Below are 18,793 nucleotides of genomic sequence, written 5' to 3'. Positions count from 1 at the left end.
TTCTGTACATATTACAGGATTCTAGAAGACATTAGGCAGACGATCTGTAAACTGTACTATAACTAAGTTATTAAGAGGTTCTTAACCTGGGAATAATTGGCAGGCTTCAAGTTGTTCCAAACCCTACTAAATAGTATGAAAAAAATCTGTGGCTGAGTATGAGGTTGTCTTTGTTTTCTGCAGTTTGAATAGGTACCTAACTTCATCAGATGTTAAAGGAATCCTTGACCTGTGCTATGAGCCTTGGCCGGTGTGGCTCAGTTGATTGCATGTCATCCCTCCAAGTGAAAGGTTGCCAGGTTGGATTCTTGGTCAGGGCACATGCCTGAGTTCCCAAGTAGGTCCCTAGAGAAAATGCTCCATAACTGTTCGGTTGAAATATAGAGATAATATAGGCTTGGTTATATATAGAGATTTTAACCGGGAGTATTTGATATGAACTCCATCCTGTTCTTGACTTGGGCAGACAGACCAGATCTGCAGGCTCCTGAAAGTTGCACCCTGGCACCAGTGCTGTCTCAGAAAGCCAACTCCAAGCATCCTTGTCCTTCCACCTGCAGGTGAAGCGACTACAAGTCCCAGGATGCTCCCCGTCGCAGCCTGGGCGGATCTCTGCAGTGACGTCATTGCCCCGGGCAGGCCAGGGAGGGCGGGACCGTGGGGCTGAGGGGCGGGTCGGAGAGCGCGCTGGTGCTGATGCAGGATGGCTGAGCGCGCAGGAGCCCGGGAGGTCTGAGCCGGGCGAGGCTCGCTCCCTGCGTGTCGCCTGGTCTGGCCGCGTGGTCGCAGGCAGTGGGTCTGGGGTGCAGCGCAGGGCCAGGGCGGGGCCGGGGAAGGTAGATCTGCAGTCGGCGGAGCCGGAGGTGGATAGACTGCCCACCTACCCGGTCTCCGAGCTGCCGGAGCTGCCCATCTTCCGAATTCACGATGACCTGCTGAGAAGCTTCGTGGAGGCTGCTGGAGGCGGTGCGTTCGCGGCCTCTTTTCTGGTTGTGCCGAGCCCCGGCCCCCCACCCCTGCCCGCGCCCCCTCCCTGCCACTGGCCGACATGGCGGATCCAGCTGAATGCAGCATCAAAGTGATGTGCCGGTTCCGGCCCCTCAACGAAGCGGAGATCCTCCGCGGGGACAAATTCATCCCCAAATTCAAAGGCGATGATACCGTGGTAATCGGGGTAAGTGTCCGGGGTGCCCGGCCTCCCCTCTGCTTCGCGCCGCAGCCTGGCGCCCCGACGCCCCAGACCGAGCAGAGATGCTCAGGCCGCCCCTTCGGACTTTCCTGCGAGGCTGCTTTCTCGGGTGGACTTGACGAGAGACCCGCTGCCAACGCATCATAGTTCCCTCCCTGGCTAGCGGAGGGGCGACAAGGGCCCCAGGTGGTGAGGGTGGGGGTGGGGGGCGAGGAAGGGTTCCGAGCCGCCATTGTTCGGGGGTGGGGGCCCGGGTGGGTCTTTTGTTCCCCGCCCTCATCCTGCCGCGTGGGTAGTGTGTTCAGGTTGCCCTCAAGTCGGGGTGCCCAGGTTCCCCCTTTAAAGTGTGAGCTGTACAAACCCACAAATGATTCCAGGGATCAATTCGATTTATTGAACACTGCTTTTCCTCATGATCTTAGCAAAAGGAGAATTAAAAGGTACTGGAAAAGTCCTAGCCTTGTCTCCTATGGCCATCTAGACGCGGCTGCCCCCGGCGTTTCACCTTGATTTGCACGCCGAAGGTGGGGATGCAGGGAACGCTGGTGGCCTTGGTGTCCCCGGGAGGCCTGGTGTGTCTCCAGCTTCTTCTTAGCCGCAGATTGCCTGGGACCTGGAGCCCGGATCTGACCCCTCCCTAATGGGGAGACTCCCCAACCTGGTATCCGCAGACCCTCGATATGTTTTGTACTAAGTGGGGAGCAGGCTGTGCCCACATCTGTGTGGCTGGAGGTCCCTGAGCGCAGCCCATTGGGCCCACTGTGCAAAGAGCAGAAGTTACTTTGTGTGGCTAGGGTCCCCCCCTCCCTCTCGATCTACCTTCTCACCTTTCCCCTCCCCCCACAAGACCTCTGCAGCTGGGGCTGCTGGTGGAGGAGAGAATACCATGAGTTTTTAGTTCTTAAATGAATATATCAACTAAAATAAATCAGCCTTGACCTCCGCCCCTCCCCCACCCCTCCGCTGTCCCCAGCCTGTGTAGCCGATGGTGCCCTCTTTGTATGCGAGCCGCGTGGGGAGGGACCGAGTTAATGGGAACCTCCCGATCCCCGCCGACACGTTCTTGGCAGTCCGTTGGAGGCTGCTGATGCAGCCTTCCCGTCCCCAACATTGATTAAGTGATGTCATCCCGATCACTGAGCATGCTCAGAGTAACCGCTTCCCTCCCGTTCCCGGGAGTGGCTGGTGTATTTAGGTTAAGTGATTGACAGGTGACATTTTACGGCGTGTCTCTGCCAGAGTCTGCCAGGCCTTTCTTAAACCAGAGGCTGAAGTTTGCCGGCCCTGGCAGCCCCCAGAATCTTCACCAAGGTTGTTCCACAGTGATGGGCCCGGGCAATAGCAGGTGCTAAATGTACTAGTAAGCTGGGCAACTCACCTCCACCTACCTTAGGCCTTGGCATCTGGGCTTCATCGCATTCCTCCCTTAGGAAGGCAGCTCCCCCTGTCGACCTTTTCTCCCCTCCTCATTTTCAGTCTTCAGGACACTGTGACTTCTAAATCCTGTGTGGATCATCCTTTAGTCTGAGGGTGACCTATGAGGGTCGGAAAGAGGAGTTTTCTCTCTGCTTAGTGTTAAACTGAAGAGATGTATGCTACAACTATTGATGGGGAGGAAAATGCTGTAATTAATGGCAGATATGGGATAGTGATATATTCATGGCCAGTGCATGGGGGCACATGGCAAATTGTTTGGGTTACACCTCTCAGCTGGGATCAGCCTACAATCTGGGCTTCAAGTGGGAGTTACTGGGTACATGTAGTCCCTGCCCCTTGCCTTGTAACAGTTTTTTAAAACAAGTAATTGTGCAGCACTAGAACATATTCTGGGGACCCCCCCACCTTGGTTTTCCTCAGAAGTTTTAAGGAACAGCCTGGAGAAGTTTCTTCTATTTCTTCTCCTCTTCCTTCTTTTTCTTCCTTTTTTCTTCTCAGAGCAACAGACTAGGACTAACAAAGTGGAATAAAATAGGGTGGGGCAAAAGTTAGGTTTACAGTTGTGAGTATATGAAACACTGAGTTTATTCTATTATTTATTAATTACTATATTATTTCCCATATGAACAACTGTAAACCTACTTCTGCCCCACCCTGAATATCATCATTTTTGATCTGTGTATAAGGCAGAGATCCTTAATTTTAGGGTTAACTTTCTTTAATATTATGCCATTACTGTGTGTATGTATTTCCCATCTAAATATATGTTATTGACAAAATCAGTTAAAACAAATTACATAAATTTTACCATAAAATGGTCACCATATAAAATAAATAATTTAAATAAAAATTGTGTATGAGAATACACATGTAGCTCTTCAACTGTGAAGTTAAATTTTTGCTGATCTTACTATATTCCTTTACTACAGCACAATTTTCAATTTTAAGATAAATTTCTTTATTGAAATAAAGCATTCATATAGAAAGGTGTTACCATAATTATACAGCTTGATGAATTTTTATAAGTAAACACTCTTGTAATCACCTCTTGAACCAAGAAACATGTTTTCAGGGCCCCTAAAGCCCCCATCACATCCCTTTCTGTCATGAATTGTTTCTTCTTTAGGGTAACCAGTATTCTGACTTCTAAGGATATAGGTCAGTTTTGCTGTCTTTTTTGTTTTAACTTTAAATACATAAAACCAAACAATATGTGCCTTCTTGTGCTCAACATTACACTTGTCAAATCCATCTATGCTGTGGCCTGTGGCCACAGGGTGTTCATCCGCGTTGTTCTGCAGTGTCCCATTGTTGGAAGGCAGCGTGGTTTATTTGTCCACTAACTGTTGGTGGACATCTGGATAGTTTCCAGTTTGGGGCTAATTTAGACAGAGTTGCTGTGCACATTCCTTTATACACATCGTTTGGTGAGTGTGGCTACAGAACAGAAAACTGCTGAATGCTGAAGTGTGTGGGGATTTGGGCTGGCATGTTCTAGGACCCTCCCCACTACTAATTAATAATGTGTAACTAAGGGAAATGGCAGTTCTGGCAGCCTGTGTCACGCTTTGCACACTGAGTAGAATGGTTCCCCAGTCAGTTCAGTTGGAACCAGCCTGCATGGCTTAGTTCCAGGGAGAGACTAATCCCTCCCCATGCAATGGGTACTCCCTTCCTTGCTTGCAGGGGTGCAGGTTGTGGGGATAACCAAGGAAGCCCAGAACCATCCAGAAATGTCAGTAACCTTCACCTCCAACAGAGAGCTAGTAAAGAATGAATTTCTGTGGAGTTACTGTTAGTCCAAATTCAGAACCCCAGAAGTTCTTTTTGTTTTTGAAATGGGGGTAATTATTTTTTTCTCTTTAAAGTCATGTTCAAATCTTATGGAAATGCATGCTAACAAGGAGATTTTGCAGGTGGAGTTTGTAGATTTCTTTTTAAGAAAATGTCCTGTCTTGGAGGAATCAATTTCACCATTTTTGCATTTTTTTTCAGCTCTTGTGCAAAGCTTTCTTTCCCTGACCTCCCCAGCCACTATCTCTCCCCACTTGGAACTCCTGTAGTGTTTATTTTGTGTATGATCACATGATCTTTTGCCTCAGATGATTATTAGTTTTGATTATTTGTCTAATGGCATTGTAAGCCATGTGCAGAGAGATAAGGACCTTCCGTGTTCTGCCCCTTTGTATTTCCCAGTGCCTTCTCCACAGAAGGCACTTGGTACATATTTATTGATCTCTTTGTTGAGTCTAGAAATCTTTACTTTTATATATTTCACTTATTTTATGGACTTTTAGTTGGCTGCAGGCTGTGGGGAGTGATTAAGAAATAATTTTAAAGAGAAGTGCTATTCCTTTGAGCAGGCCAGGTAAGATAGCATGTACTATATTTAAAATGGTGTAAGAAGACTGGGGGAGAACTGCATCCAGCTTTGTTAAAAATTAGGAGACCTAATCGCACTGGTGGTGAGCTAGAAGCGGAGGGTGGGGGTGGCCTAGTCATCAGCAGAGGGAATCTGTGTGAATTCTCCAGAGAAGTATATTGGATTTACAGCATTTCTCGGAGTTCTCTTCCATTGTCTGCTGAAAATCCTGGTGAGTCATCCATTATTTTGGGCTCTGCCTATTGGTTTTGATGTGTCTGTGTTGATGGAAAATGTCGTAGAGAGTTCCCTGTAAGGTTCCCTATAAGATTCTTCAGTTTGGGGCTTTCCTTTCATTCTCTAGTTCAAAGTCCTGGGAAAGCAGGTCTTATTAAAGATGGGTGCTTCTGCCTGAGGCCATGTACAATAAGTTCCAGCCTATTTGAGAGCCAGAGTGAAACATCAGCCACCAATGCTGAGCTGGTGAGTGGTGTGGAAGGTGGCTTCCGTCTTCAGAAGCTCAGACTAGTTTTGGGCGGTGGATGGGCGACAAAGGCAGGAGCCGGACAGAGACCAGAGTCCAAGCCCGAGTTATCCTTGTGGTGATTAAGGGATGCATAAGGGAAGAAATATAATGAGAACTTTTCTTTGTGTCCAACAGTCATAGTCTTTACAAGCAAGAACATTAAAAATTTTTCTTTGTACATTTGTACACAGTCACATCTCTGTCCTTTTTTATTGATGTAGGGGATTTGATCAAGACAGCGAGTTGTGTAGTTATGCTGTATTATATGCTGTTGCTGCTATAACTAATTACCACATATCTGAGGCTTAAACAACACAAGTTTATTATTTACAGTACCCATAAGTCAGAAGTCCGACAGGTCAGCTCATTTCTCTGTTTAGAGTCTCAGAAAGCCAAAACCAAGGTAGTGTCGGCAGGACCGTGTTCTTTTCTGGAGGATCTCGGGGAGATCCATTTTTTGCTCATTCACGTTGGTGGCAGAATTTGGTTCGTAGTGGTTGTAGGAGTGAGGGCCCCTTTTCCATGCCATCAGCCTGGGCTGCTCTTAGTTTCTAGAGACTGCTCTCAGGTCCTAGCCACTTTGTGCAACTTAAAAGCCAGGAATGGTTGGGTCCCTCCCATGCTTCAAATTTCTCCTGCCTCTGCTTCTGTGGCATGTCTCTCATCAACTGCTCTGTCTCCTTCTTCCACTTTTAAGGGCCGTGTAATTATATTGAGCCCACCCCAAAAATCTAGGATAACCTCCCTATTGTAAGGTCAGTTGATCAGCAACTTTAATGCCATCTGCAAAGTCCCTTTTACCTTGCAATGTTCGCATATTCACAGATTTTCATGGACTAGAGTGTGAACATGTTTTGGGGCCATCATTCTGCCTACCACATACCGCCATAATCAAGATACAAAGCAGTTCCCTCCCCTACTGTAGTCAGACCTTCTCCCTTCTCTTAACCCCTGGCAACCACTTACCTGGTCTTCCTCTGTAATTTTGCCTTTTCCAGCTTGTCATAAAGGTGGAACTATATATTAAGTATCTTTTTGACTCTGGGTCCTTTTATTTATTTAACTCTGCGTTTTATGTTGTTGCAAGTAGCAATAGTTCATTCTTTTTTGCTGCTTAGTGTATTCCATTAGATGGTGTACCACAGTTTGTTTGTCCCTTCACCCGTCGAACTTTTGAGATGTTTGCAGTTTGGGATGATTATGAATAAAGTTGCTCTACACCTACGCAAATAGGTTTTTGTGTGAGGATACATTTTTATAGCTCTTGGGTAAGTACCCAGGCATGGGATTGCTAGATAGATCATATTGTAACTCCATATTTAATTGTAAGAAGCGGCCAAACAGTTTTCCAAGGTGGTTGTACCATTTTGCATTCCTATCTAAAAGCAGTAACATTTTAAGTTAGGGTTTAAATAGTTTATTTAGTTATTTTGTCTGAGTATTAACAGGGTTTACAGTAGTGTTAAGATATATCAGTCCTTCATTTCTCTGTGCCCTAAATTCAGAGATGTTTACATCACCTGGAACTGGATTAGTGGTTTCCTGTAAATATGCCCTCTGAAACCCTGGGATGAGTGAACACAAGAGAGTAGCCATAACCTGGCACATGTCCCTGGAGGCTACTTACTGCAGTGAGCACACTGTCGGTGCTGCATAAGTGAACGGACTTGGTAGAGAAAGCAGGGAGAGTCAGACGGAACTGAGTGTGGATTCACTAGATAGCTGTAAGGCTTTTAAAAGGTTGCTTAGCTTCTGTGGGCCTCAGTGCACTCATTTAAAGCGGGGATACTTATATCACAGGGTTGTTAAGATAAAATGAAATGAAGTCAAAACAGAATCTGGCACAAAGAAAATGCTCAATACATGCTAATTGTCTCTCACGTTTCCTATTTCCCTGGTAATTTTCCTCATTTTCAGAATTATCTTTGTCCCCTCAGATTATTGCCCTTAATTCTGGCTATCCCCTAAAAACCCTTCCTATCAATACAGCCTGATTTCTTAAGCATTTGTCCACCCCATTCTCCTGCTTGGAGTGGCCACTCTTCTGCTTATTTGTAGAATTTCTAACCATCCATGAGGTCAGACAGAGCTCATCTCCCACTTTCTTATTTATAGAGCATGTCTGCTGTGCCTTTTATCTGCAGTGATTGCATATAGGAGGGCGCGCATGTGTGTGTACTCCGCATGTAAATTACAAGCTTCTCAGAGACAGGAGCTGTTTTTAACGTCTTTGTCTACCTTACTATAGTTGTACAGTTGCTTTGTAAGTATATCTCGATTATTGAGGGTTCCTTTCTCTCCTGTTTCCTGCCTGGAATCAAGTCTCATAATTGCCAGTTTCTAAATTACCTCATATAACTTAGATATCACTGGGGATTTCCCTCTGCCTCCACCTGTGCTTGTCTGGCCTGACTCCCCTGTTTAATGACTATGTTTTCCATTCTCAGCTCTTCTCCCCGCTTCAAAATAAGAAACCTCCCCCACCTTCGGGTTCCTTTCAGTCCCTGCCTCAGAATTATCACCTGTGCCTACTTATTAAACAAGCAAAAACAAAACTACCTACTCCCAAATGGTTTCTCCTGTATTAAAGAAAAAGTAGCCCCTTGACAGGTCCAATTTCACCTGATTTCTCTCAGGTTTTTCATACAGTCCTGTTTTTATGGCTAAGAGAGCTCCTTTAACCCATTTGCTGCACATCAATCAAGTTTCTTTTAGAAGGAATTGAGTTGTTGAATTTGTGGTTATTTGCAATTGTTACAGACAGCCTGAGAGACAGTGGACTTTTAGATTCATTATAATGTTATCTCCCCAGCATCAAACCTGGGTACAAGTCATACAGCCCAAGACAAACTCCTAGCTCTGCAATTTCATGGCTGTATGAACTTGGAACTTGGACACCAGTGCCGGTTTCCTGGCCTGTGAAATAGGAATAATAATACTTCCACGTTCTAGGATTGTGACATTTACAGGAGATCCTGCATGGGGAGTGCTGAGCAGACATTCAGAAAATGTGTGTTACTGTAAGATCCACTTGTGGTTATTTCTCTGTACTCTTGTCAGACTGACCGAGCTTGGGAAAGCCCAGACCCTTCACCATTTTCCCAGTGCCCTCAGGTTATGCTAAGAAAAAAATTATTCTGACACTGGTGAAAATAGTAAGGAATGTGATTGTGATAGGTGTCAACACTATTGCAAAAAGGGAGAGAAGCTGAGCTCGACTCCAAACACAGGTACAAGTGGAACAGGTTGGGCATGTGGATGGACAGTTGTTACTCAGAGGGGATATCAAAGTGGGGGTACATTCTTGTGAACTGACTGAACAGGATCTTTGCTGAAGGCAGGATAGATAACAAGGTATTTAGATGTTGGTATTTGGGGTATTGAGCATGCTGAGATTTTAAGATTAGGAGAGTCTCTCTATACTGCCTTAGCAGCATCCTTGTTAAAAGGAGATTCTGCAAGGACTGACATGGAAGTCTGAGGTTGAGGCCCGGTTAAGGAAAGGTTCTCAGATGGTCCTGTTTCAAGTTTGGTCAAGGAGCGAGTCTCCACCAGATGGAATCTGGATGCTTCAGTGGGGTATTCGAGGCCCTCCTCTGGGCATACTCTGGGCCTGCCTACCTTCCTACCCCCACCCCATATTCCATCTGTGCTGCCATTTCTCCAAAAGATTAGGCTGCTTAATACCTCCCTCCCAACAGCTGCTCACATCCCACATGCCCAGGATGATGTCCTCAGAGCATGTCTGCATGGTGAGCATTCATTCACCGTTAGTCTCTCATCCCATGGTGCCTCCTCTGAAACTGCTTCTGAGCCCTTCTTCCCTTCCACCCTGGCCAGGTTAAACACTTCCTGCTGTGAACCCCTTGTACCATGCATAACTGTTGGCTGAATTTCCCCGGTACTGCATTTGTTTGGGTATGTGTGTCCTTTCTACCCATTAGACTGAAAGCTAATGGGGTTTTTCGCTATTGTTTATTTATTTCCATCTCCAAGGCCTGGAGCAGTGCCTAGAACAGAGTAGTTGCTCAGTACAAGACGTCTTTTGAAAGAGATGGAAAAGTGGTGATTCTCTTAGGCTGTCAGATGTCAGAGCCTGGCGTTGCTTGCTCCGATTTTTACCTTGATGTTTGTCCAGCTCTGGTAACTTGTTTTTCCTACTTGGACTTCTTCATGGTTTTCAGTAGTTTTGGGGGGAGTTCTAATATATTTCATGTTGATTGGGAAAAAAACCTGAAACCATTCAGAAAGCATGAAGGCAAAAATCACTCTTAATTTTATGAGCTAGAAAACACCATTGTTAACATCTTATTGTTTATTCCAGCTCTTTTCTATTCATAAAACAATACATTTTGTTTTGAAACAAAGATATGAGCCCAGGCCATTGTGGCTTGGTTGGAGCATCATCTCACAGACCAAAAGGTTGTAGGCCCAATTCCAGGTCAGGGCACACACTCAGGTTGAGAGTTCCAACCCCACTTGAGGTGCATACGAGAAGGCAACCAATTGATCTTTCCCTCTCTCTTTCCCTCGTCTCTCTCTAAATGGAACCTCCCTCTCTCTCTAAAAGCAAAGAAAATTTGCCCTCAGGTGAGGATAAAAAAATAAATAAAACAAATATACGATTTTATAAAATCTGTTTGAAACCTATAGTATACCTCAGACATTAGCATTTTTAAAGGTTATATATAATTCCATCACATGTCTAATCAATACTTTATTTAACCACTCCCTTCTGGCAGACATTTAAGTTTTTCTTTTCTGTTATGGTCAGAGGTGTGATAAATATCAGTACCCACATTTCCCTGTGCACTTGCCCAATTATTTTGTTAAAATACATTTCTAGAATTGGGATTGCTGGGTAAAGGGATATAGATGATTTTAAGGCATCCCTAATTTTGAGAGGGAGCAAACCAGAGATGATGAACTGTCTTCTGTTTTATACTGTCACTTCTCTGCTTCCCCCATGGAATTGCCTTTTTGTCGTCTCATAAGGCATCCATCCCATCATACCTAAGCTAAAGTAAGTTCTCACTGAGTGTGTGCTTGGTCGCACTGTTAACCTTTGGGTACAGAACGTGACCATGCCTTCAGACTTTTAATGTAAACCACAGGATTTGTAGGCTGTTTCCTGTCAGTTTCAGTATCCTCAAGGATGTTGTTTTTTTGGTGGTGATCAAAACCTAAATGTCTCTCTTGAGAAGAAGAGAGACGGAGGCCAAGATTGTAGTCTTAAAGAGTAGTCTAAAAGGAGGATGGCTGTGTCCTTTTTCCTTGGTGCTGAAGTTTTCTGGGCAGTGATAAGCTGAGAAGGGATGAAATAGCCCCTCAAAAATGCCCTAGAAAGAACTCCCACCACCTTGATTACTAGGAACACTTTTAAAAACTTATTATATAAAATTTTAAAATTACACTAAAGTAGAAAGAATAACAAAATAAACCCCCATGAACTGGCCTTAACCATCATCAATAAATTGGCCAATTGTATTTTTCCTATATTTCCCTAAACTTTTCACTCTGTTGTTTTAAAGTGAAATCTCATATCTTACGTTATTTTATCTCTAAATTGTAATACATATCTCTAAAGGATCAGGGCACTGAAAACCGCACCAACATTATCACACGAAAATAATGCCAAATATCCAAATGCCCCTCTACCATTGCCTCATAAATTCTTCTACATTTGGTTTGCCCACATCTGAATACTAGGCACTATTAATTAGAAGTGAGGTGAGAAAGAGATGCTCATACACTTCCCTCTTGAAACAAGGGGAGACATTTGGTATAGAGTCATGTGGAACAATATAAACATACAGAGCAATCAGGGCTAGTCAAGATTTCCAGCCCATTTCCCTTACACGTGGTCACGTCTCAGTTATTGTTTTAATAAGTCAGCGCTGGCATTGCAGTGTCACCCGAAAGCTAGTTAAACAGCTTCATGCTTTATAGCTTTCCCCTGATGCTCCTTTCCCTTGCTTTAGTCGGCCTGCATCAGCTTCAGGAAAGCAGGCTGACCTATCGCTCATTTGTCTTCCAAGCTCAGTACCCACCCTCGTTAGTTTGGTACCAACTACGCTTAGAGCAGTTCTTGTAGGTGTGTCTAGGGGGTCTTAGTATTTTTACCCTTTTAGTCAGTGAATACCCATCCTTGATGTGAATTGAATACGGGAAAATAGATCCACAGAGCTGAAGGGAAAACATAGAGGTGAGAACCTAATTCAGTGCAACACAGTTCTTTAAGGAAGGAGATTTGTAGTTCTCATTTTATTCTTTCTTTTTTCATAAAAAAGAACAAACTTTTGAAGGGAGATGTGATTGGAGAAAAAGTACAAACACTTTTGATGCTTTAACAAATTATTTCCCAATAATTGATGCTTTAACTTCCTTCAGTGCAGGATATGATATTGTTGGAAGAGCTGCAGATCAATAATATATTTTAGAAGCACTTTATTTAAAGATCCTGGTTACACAAGGATTGACAAGTCTCAGGGACTCTTCCTCTCCCAGGCTCTCTCATAGAGCGATCTCTCCCATTTCTACGTCATTTTGCCTCATGAGAAAATGAAGAGCAGTCTGCTTCCGTCCTCTGAGGAGGTTATATCATAGCTTTTTTTCCGAACAAACCGTCTGGCACCTCACTCCTCAAAGATTAGTGCTGCTTCTCTGGGAACCTGGGGAAATAACAACTCCATCTGATATCGGAAATTCTGGGTGAGTTGGGGGAAGGGACTTCTATTTCTTTTTCATAGTCACCGCCTGCTCCATGGAGAGGAACAAATGCCAATCTGATTGCTCAGTGTCCAAGCCTCTGTTGGTCCTGGCTACTGGTAGGCAGGATCCCATGGGAGGTGGTCAGTTCCTTCCTGTGTCTGGCCTCTGTGGTAAGCCAACCTCAGCAGGCTGTGGCTCCCTGGGCTGTCTTCCAAGGGCTGTTTTTTCATCCCTTCCCTGTATGTTGCCCAGTGGATCAGTTAGGCTGGGTCCACAGATTCAGGCCCATGTGGGCTGGTCTCAGAGCTCAAGAGGGGGTGGGCAGTAAGATGGTCCAGTTGGTGAGGTTAGGAAGCCCACATAAGCCTTCTTATCTGAGACTTAGGCCTGCTTCTTGGGATGGTATGTGCTGGTGCCCCACCTGGGCGGTGCTTGGATACCTGCTGCGTGCCTGGGTCCCTGTGCAGAGCAGACCTGCCCACCCAGTGAAGAGGAGGGAGCCTGGGTCCCTGGTACTAATGTCATCATGGTAGCATCAGAATCTTCTCACTACTTACAACTTGTTTATATAATATTTGTGAAAAGTAGACTTTAGACAGGAAGTGTTTAGCTTTTCCATAATAATTACTAAGCAACATAACCTGCTAATTATCTGTTCAAATAAGTGGGGAAAAATCACCCAGAGTACTATATTCTAGAGCAGGGGTGTGCAACCTGCAGGCTGCATGCATCCCAGGGTGGCTCTGAATGTGACCCAACACAAAATTGTAAATTTACTTAAAACATTATGAGATTTTTTTGTTATTACATGTCATGGTGTATTTTATGTGTGGCCCAAGGCAACCCTTCTTGCAGTGTGGCCCAGAGATGCCAAAAGGTTGGACACCCCTGTTAAAGTAGCACTGCTTGTTCATGTATTTGTTAAATTTTCCTTAATAAATATGGCTCTGGATAAAGATTGGTTTGAAGATGTACTTTCAGGCCTAGACATTTATCCAAAAGAGCGTGTAAAGGGGAGAATGTACACCTATTTAATACTTACTTCCTTAGTTCTGTGAAAAACAGATATTAAGAGGTAACATACAGATTAATGGAAAGTTTGAAGTTAAATGAGTTCTTTATTCTAATGCAAAATGTTTCCTTTTATGAGCGTTTTTTTACGAACTGTGGAGTTTGTAGAGCTGCACGGTAATACTGTTCTGTAAACCGACCCGAATGGTAGCTGCCAGTCTTGTGTGGCCATTGAGGACTTCGCAGTGTCCGGTCCAGACTAGGGTGTGGAGTAAGCATAAAGTATACACTGGCTTCTGAAGACTTAGTACAAAAAAGGAATGTAAAGTATCTCATTTTTTCATATCCATTACATGTTGAAATACTATTTTGTATATATTGGGTTAAATAAAATCAGTAACATTAGTTTTCCCTTTTGACTTTAATATGACTACTAGAAAATTAAAAACGAAATTTTTATTGTTGTTCAGTTACAGTTGTCCTCATTTTTCCCTCATCGCTCTCCCCTGCTAGAAAATTTAAAGTTACATGTGTAACTTGCATTTTTGGCCAGCATTATTTTTCTGTTGGACAGTGTTGCTTTTGTGTTAAGATCCCGGCATTCAGGTTGTTGTTGCATTTATTTATTTTTGTTTCATTTGGTGTGTGGAGTGAGGGCTTATTGTGTATTAGGCTCAGTGTTAAGCATCTTGGACTTAGTGTATGGGCTAAGACAAGATCCTTGCCATCAGTAAACATGTATATAATCGAATGGCAGAAAGCAAGTAAAAGAAAATTGGCATGCTGAGTGTCCAAAGAAAGGAAACAAAGTCTTGTTGGAGTTAAAGAGAGTGAGAGGGAGCACAGTCTAGTTGTGTCCGTGGAGACAAATTTTAGGTGGAGCAACCATTGGATGCTTATCTTGATACAAATGTAAAATTTGCCTTTTTTATCTTCAATGGCTTTGCAATTCTAGGTAGCTGCTTTACACAATTCGGTTTTGAATATGGTTGGGAAAAGATGTGAGAAGGGATGTGCGCCACAGCCTCATCTGTCTCCCCTGTCGCTCTCCTCTCCCCTCGAGTATTGTGACTTTGAGGATTGCCGCAGGGAGCTCCAGGGAGGAAACGCTCACCCGAGTTCTGTAATTAATACCAGCCATTTGCAGCAGCGGGTTTGTAATGCATTTGTAGTGGATGATATTGAGAACACCAAGAGGCGACCCAGTGCATTGACTTTGAAAAATAATCATGATGTCCTCCTTGTTGCCCACTCCCACCGCAGCTGGCCTGAGGACAGGACACCAGGCCCGCAGGGCCCCTGCCTGCTGCGTGCAGTGCTGCTTGGGTTGGCCACCTCGGGCTGGAGGTTTTTAATTTTCAAGCAAGGAGCAAATTTGCCATTTACCTTCTGTCCCCATTCTGTCGTTAATGATAGGAATGACGAACCCTCTAGTCCTAGAAATACATTGCCGTGAGCACAGCGCCTTCTAATGAGGTCTCCCCACCCTGTACAACAAAAGCGCCCATTAGGAGGACCGGTGGTAGCAGGTGATGCTGCTGCGCAAAACCAAGCAAATGCTGCCTTTGTCACACAGGGTGCCTCTTTGTTCTGGCGTCTGTGGGGGATGGGGGAAGGGCGGGGAGAGGTCGCCTTGCAGGTGAAGGCCACACAGCTCTTTGGAGGAGTTGGTTCTGTGTTGGAAACTGTCTCTTTCCACCCCCACTCATATCCCTGTTTGTCTGGGTTGGCCCAAAATTGATTTTTCCTCCTCGGCAAATGGCAAAAGCGCTCTCTCTGATGGCAACATGAAACCTAGCAACACAAAATCATGCATAATCTTGCTACCCTGCGTCATCCATTTTAATTTTTATATCCTTTTTCCTCTCTTGGTTGATACTTCACATTTTTAAAAAATGTATATCCAACCAAAGACATACAGTTCTGCCTCCCCCGCTCTTTACCTAAGTTTACCGCATATAAAGTTTTTCATGTTGTGTAATGTCTTCGTAGTTCTTATTTTCAGCGAGATTTAGTGTCCTTTGGGCCAGTGGATCACAGTGTGCCAGCCTCTCTCACCGTGGTTTTTATTTTCTTTGCTTTGGGTGAGGTTTAGTGAACCTCATGCACAGAGCTGTTTTCTCTGTGGAGTGATTTCTAGAGGATACATTTTCCCAGAAGTAGATATACTTGACCCACTTCTGAACTTTTTAATTGGGCCCATTAAATAGTGTCCGCTTGCTTTTTATAGAGGTTTACCAATTCCTGTGGCCTTTGGGGATGTGTGGGCAACCCATTTGGCAGTGAATTTAGTTTTGAAGTAAAGGAGATGAATGAATCATTTGAGAAGGTGATTTGTAGAGCAGTGGTCTGGGGTTCATGTGTTTTGGGTTTTGTTCCAGGCATTTCCTTGGATTTATATGAATTTTAAATGAACAGTGTAACTATTCAGTCATCTGTTTTAATTTGGAATATTGCTGTCAGTGGGCATTTCCAGGTTAGGCTGGTGGCAGGGAGTCTCCCAGGCTACATAGAGGAAGGAAGGACCTGGACTTGTGTGCTCTGTCCCCCCAGCATTGTCCAAGGAGCTGATGGGTGGTGATGATTTACATGTGGGCTCTTCTTGCATGCTCACACATATAATTATTTATTCTATTGCATTGGATGAGCTTCAGACCTTCTTTGTCCTAACAGCAGCACACATAGTGATACATTTTGCTAGACACATCTGGTAGACTCCACCCTTCTTCTAGGAGTTGTGGTGGTGCCACACAAAAGGTGTGACTTCATGCTTTGATGGTGTACTCCAGGGACCAGCATGCCCTTTAGTTCTGGTGTAACCCCCCAACCAGGCTCAGCCTCCTATGGGCATCACTGGCACATCACAGGGCTGGGGCAGGAGAACCTGAATAAGACAAAAAGAAAGACAATATGAAGAGGAAACCTGGACCAGGCAGGAAAGGAGGAAAGTTGTGCTGTGGGCTCCTTTCCTGGGTGTCTGTCCTCTCGATGTACTGTAGAAGACATGACACATTTCCTTTCTCACAAAATTTACTTTGAATACAAACTACTGCTCTTTATTTCATAAGTTGTCACTCTTTTTTGATGCCTTAATTACGGAGTACTATTTACTTAAGGAACTTACTGGCTTGTGAAAATTTTACCTATAAGCCTGGTTAAGTTATAGGTTTTAAAAGTATGATAAATTTATGCATACTCATGGTATAAAAATTAAAGAACACAGAAGGAGGTAAAGAGAAAAGGAAGGATAGGACAGGAATTTTTACCTGGGAGAAAAGATATTCAGGGTGATCACTGTGTGTTCAGGGGAAGGAGGAAGAATGAGGGCCGCATGTAAGAGTGCTGAGTATGAAGGAGAAATAAGGTGGTCAGGTTAGAGTAGACAGGAAGGGGTCAGATGTGGAGGGTCTTGAAAGTGAGTGAGAGGAATTGAAATTTGATTTGGCTGACTTCATATTCTAATCTGTAGCTGGTTCAGAAATACTTCCACAAAATGTTTCTCCTTAAATGCACGTGTCCCTTGGCCTCAAACAACCCTTTCCAGGTTCGCACAAAGGCAGGTACTGTTGAAGTTTGCTCTTCACAGTTCTATACCTGGTAGTACAAAACATGTCTATACAAAACATACTGTTCTTGTCTATTTCAAATGAGTTCCAACTGTTCGGACTCTGGATTTATCATTCAAGAAGAGTAATATACGAGGTCTGTCTGGAAAAAGTCCAGCCATTGTTAATATAATGAGAATGGTTTACGAGACATCCATGTAACCTGGCAGCCAAGGAGAGTGGACAGGAATGTGCATGCGTGAACAGTGACAACTTCCCTGTACTTGTCAGTGGGAACTGTAGATGCCGTTGAATGAGCATGTGTACCATGTGGCCGTCCCACTCAAAATGACTGAGTGAGTAGAGCAATGAATCTGCATCAGATTTTGTGTTCAGCTTGAACATTCCTCCATGGAAACTATTCAGGTGATTCAGAAGGCCACAGCTATGGGCAACTGGTGATAGGCAGCTTTATCATGACAACACACCTGCTCGTGCATCACATCTCGTGCAGTGTTTTGGTGAAACATCAGATCATCCAGGTGACTCAGCACCCCTACAGCCCAGATTTGGTGCTCTGCGACTTCTGGCTTCTTCCAAAACTAAAATCACCCTTGAAAGGAAATGAGATTCAGGAAAATACAATGGAACAGCTGATGGCGATTGTGAGACCTGTGTGAGGTCCTAAGGTGCCTACTTTGAGGGGACTGAGACGTCATGTCATTATCCTATGCACAATGTTTCCTGTATCTTGCATCTTCTTCAATAAAGGACTCTGTTGTTTCATAGTATATGGCTGGATACTTTCTGGACAGGCCTTATATTATGTCTTGTTTAACCCCAGTAGTTGGGGGGATGAAGTTTTCCTTGCTGCTGGTTATCATATATGGGTCGACAGATTTCAAGGATTTGATGCATAATAAAGTAAACATAACTTAAGGTGTATTTATTACAATGTTTTTCTGATGATGTAGATGTTTCCTGGAACACTTTTGCATTGTGATTAGTAGCTGTCCAATTTTGAATATGATGCATGTCAAAGCCTCTTCAAGGGTACAATAGCAGTTTTGTGTCTGTTGGCCTCGCCCATTGTAAGGGGAGAGATGATAGGAAACAACCATGTAAAATGGCTTAATTCTGAGAGAAATTCTTTAGCACTGTTTTTCTCCTGAAGATAGAACTTTGGAAAGTGAATGTGGGAAGTTGGAGAGAGGTGCTTTTTAACTTGGATGTGTAAGAGGAGCATATTTAGAGAAACTGTATCAATCTTTTTAAAGTTAAGGATAGCCTCTTTCTTATTTTTTATTTGTCTTACCCCACCCCAAACACAACTCTAGGCATCCGTGTGTTCAGTGTAATTATCAGAGTATCTTAATTAGCAGAACTATAGACAATGTGTGTTACTGCTCTTCTAACAGGCCTATTTGATGAAGAGGTTTCTTCCTACACCAGTGAGGTTATATTCTTCCCTGATTGTTTATAACTATCGTAATTCTAACACTAGCGACAGCATATAATGAAATCTGCTTGACTTAACATTAGTGTGAGTGCTTTATATATATTCACCCATTTATTTTAATCATACCCCCTGATGAGGGAGCTACTGTTGTCACAATCCCTCTCCCTGGTCCGCAGATGAGGAATCTGCGGAACAGAAAGGTTAAGTAAATTTCCCAAGGTCACACAAAAGTAGGATGTGGATCTGGGATTCAGACCCAGAGAGTGTGGCCCCAGAGTCCTTGCTTTTCACCATTTCCTATGTTGCATCTACATGGTTAATAGCGGGAGTTGAGAATGTTCAGTGTACCACATGTTTGCAATGAGAGTTCTCCTGGGGCTGGAGTCCTTTGAGTTTTTCTCTGATAAAATGACTTGATTCAGTTAAATATAGGAAGTTGCTCAGATTTTCTGCCTCTTGGAGACTTGCTCTGCCTAGGCATCAACAATCCTGCAGTAAATAAGCTTTGTTTAATTTGGTCTTTACCATTAGCAAACCCATTGTGCTGACACGT

General features: G+C 44.0%; 1 protein-coding gene across 1 annotated transcript in view; it reads left to right on the top strand.

Annotated features, from left to right (window-relative positions):
* The first annotated feature begins 610 nt into the window (after nucleotides 1–610).
* The window catches only part of KIF5C (kinesin family member 5C), a 151,176-nt gene continuing 132,993 nt past the window's right edge, over nucleotides 611–18,793 (top strand). Inside the window, exon 1 of the mRNA XM_028508771.2 lies at nucleotides 611–1,174. Within this exon, the coding sequence (XP_028364572.1) occupies nucleotides 1,049–1,174 (126 nt within the window). The 5' untranslated portion in view covers nucleotides 611–1,048. The remainder of the gene's footprint in view (nucleotides 1,175–18,793) is intronic.

Source organism: Phyllostomus discolor, chromosome 4 (genome assembly GCF_004126475.2).
Source record: "Phyllostomus discolor isolate MPI-MPIP mPhyDis1 chromosome 4, mPhyDis1.pri.v3, whole genome shotgun sequence".
NCBI classification, from domain to species: Eukaryota; Metazoa; Chordata; class Mammalia; order Chiroptera; family Phyllostomidae; genus Phyllostomus; species Phyllostomus discolor.
The sequence above is the reverse complement of the archived record's forward strand: the minus strand, read 5'-3'. Positions and strand labels throughout refer to the sequence as shown.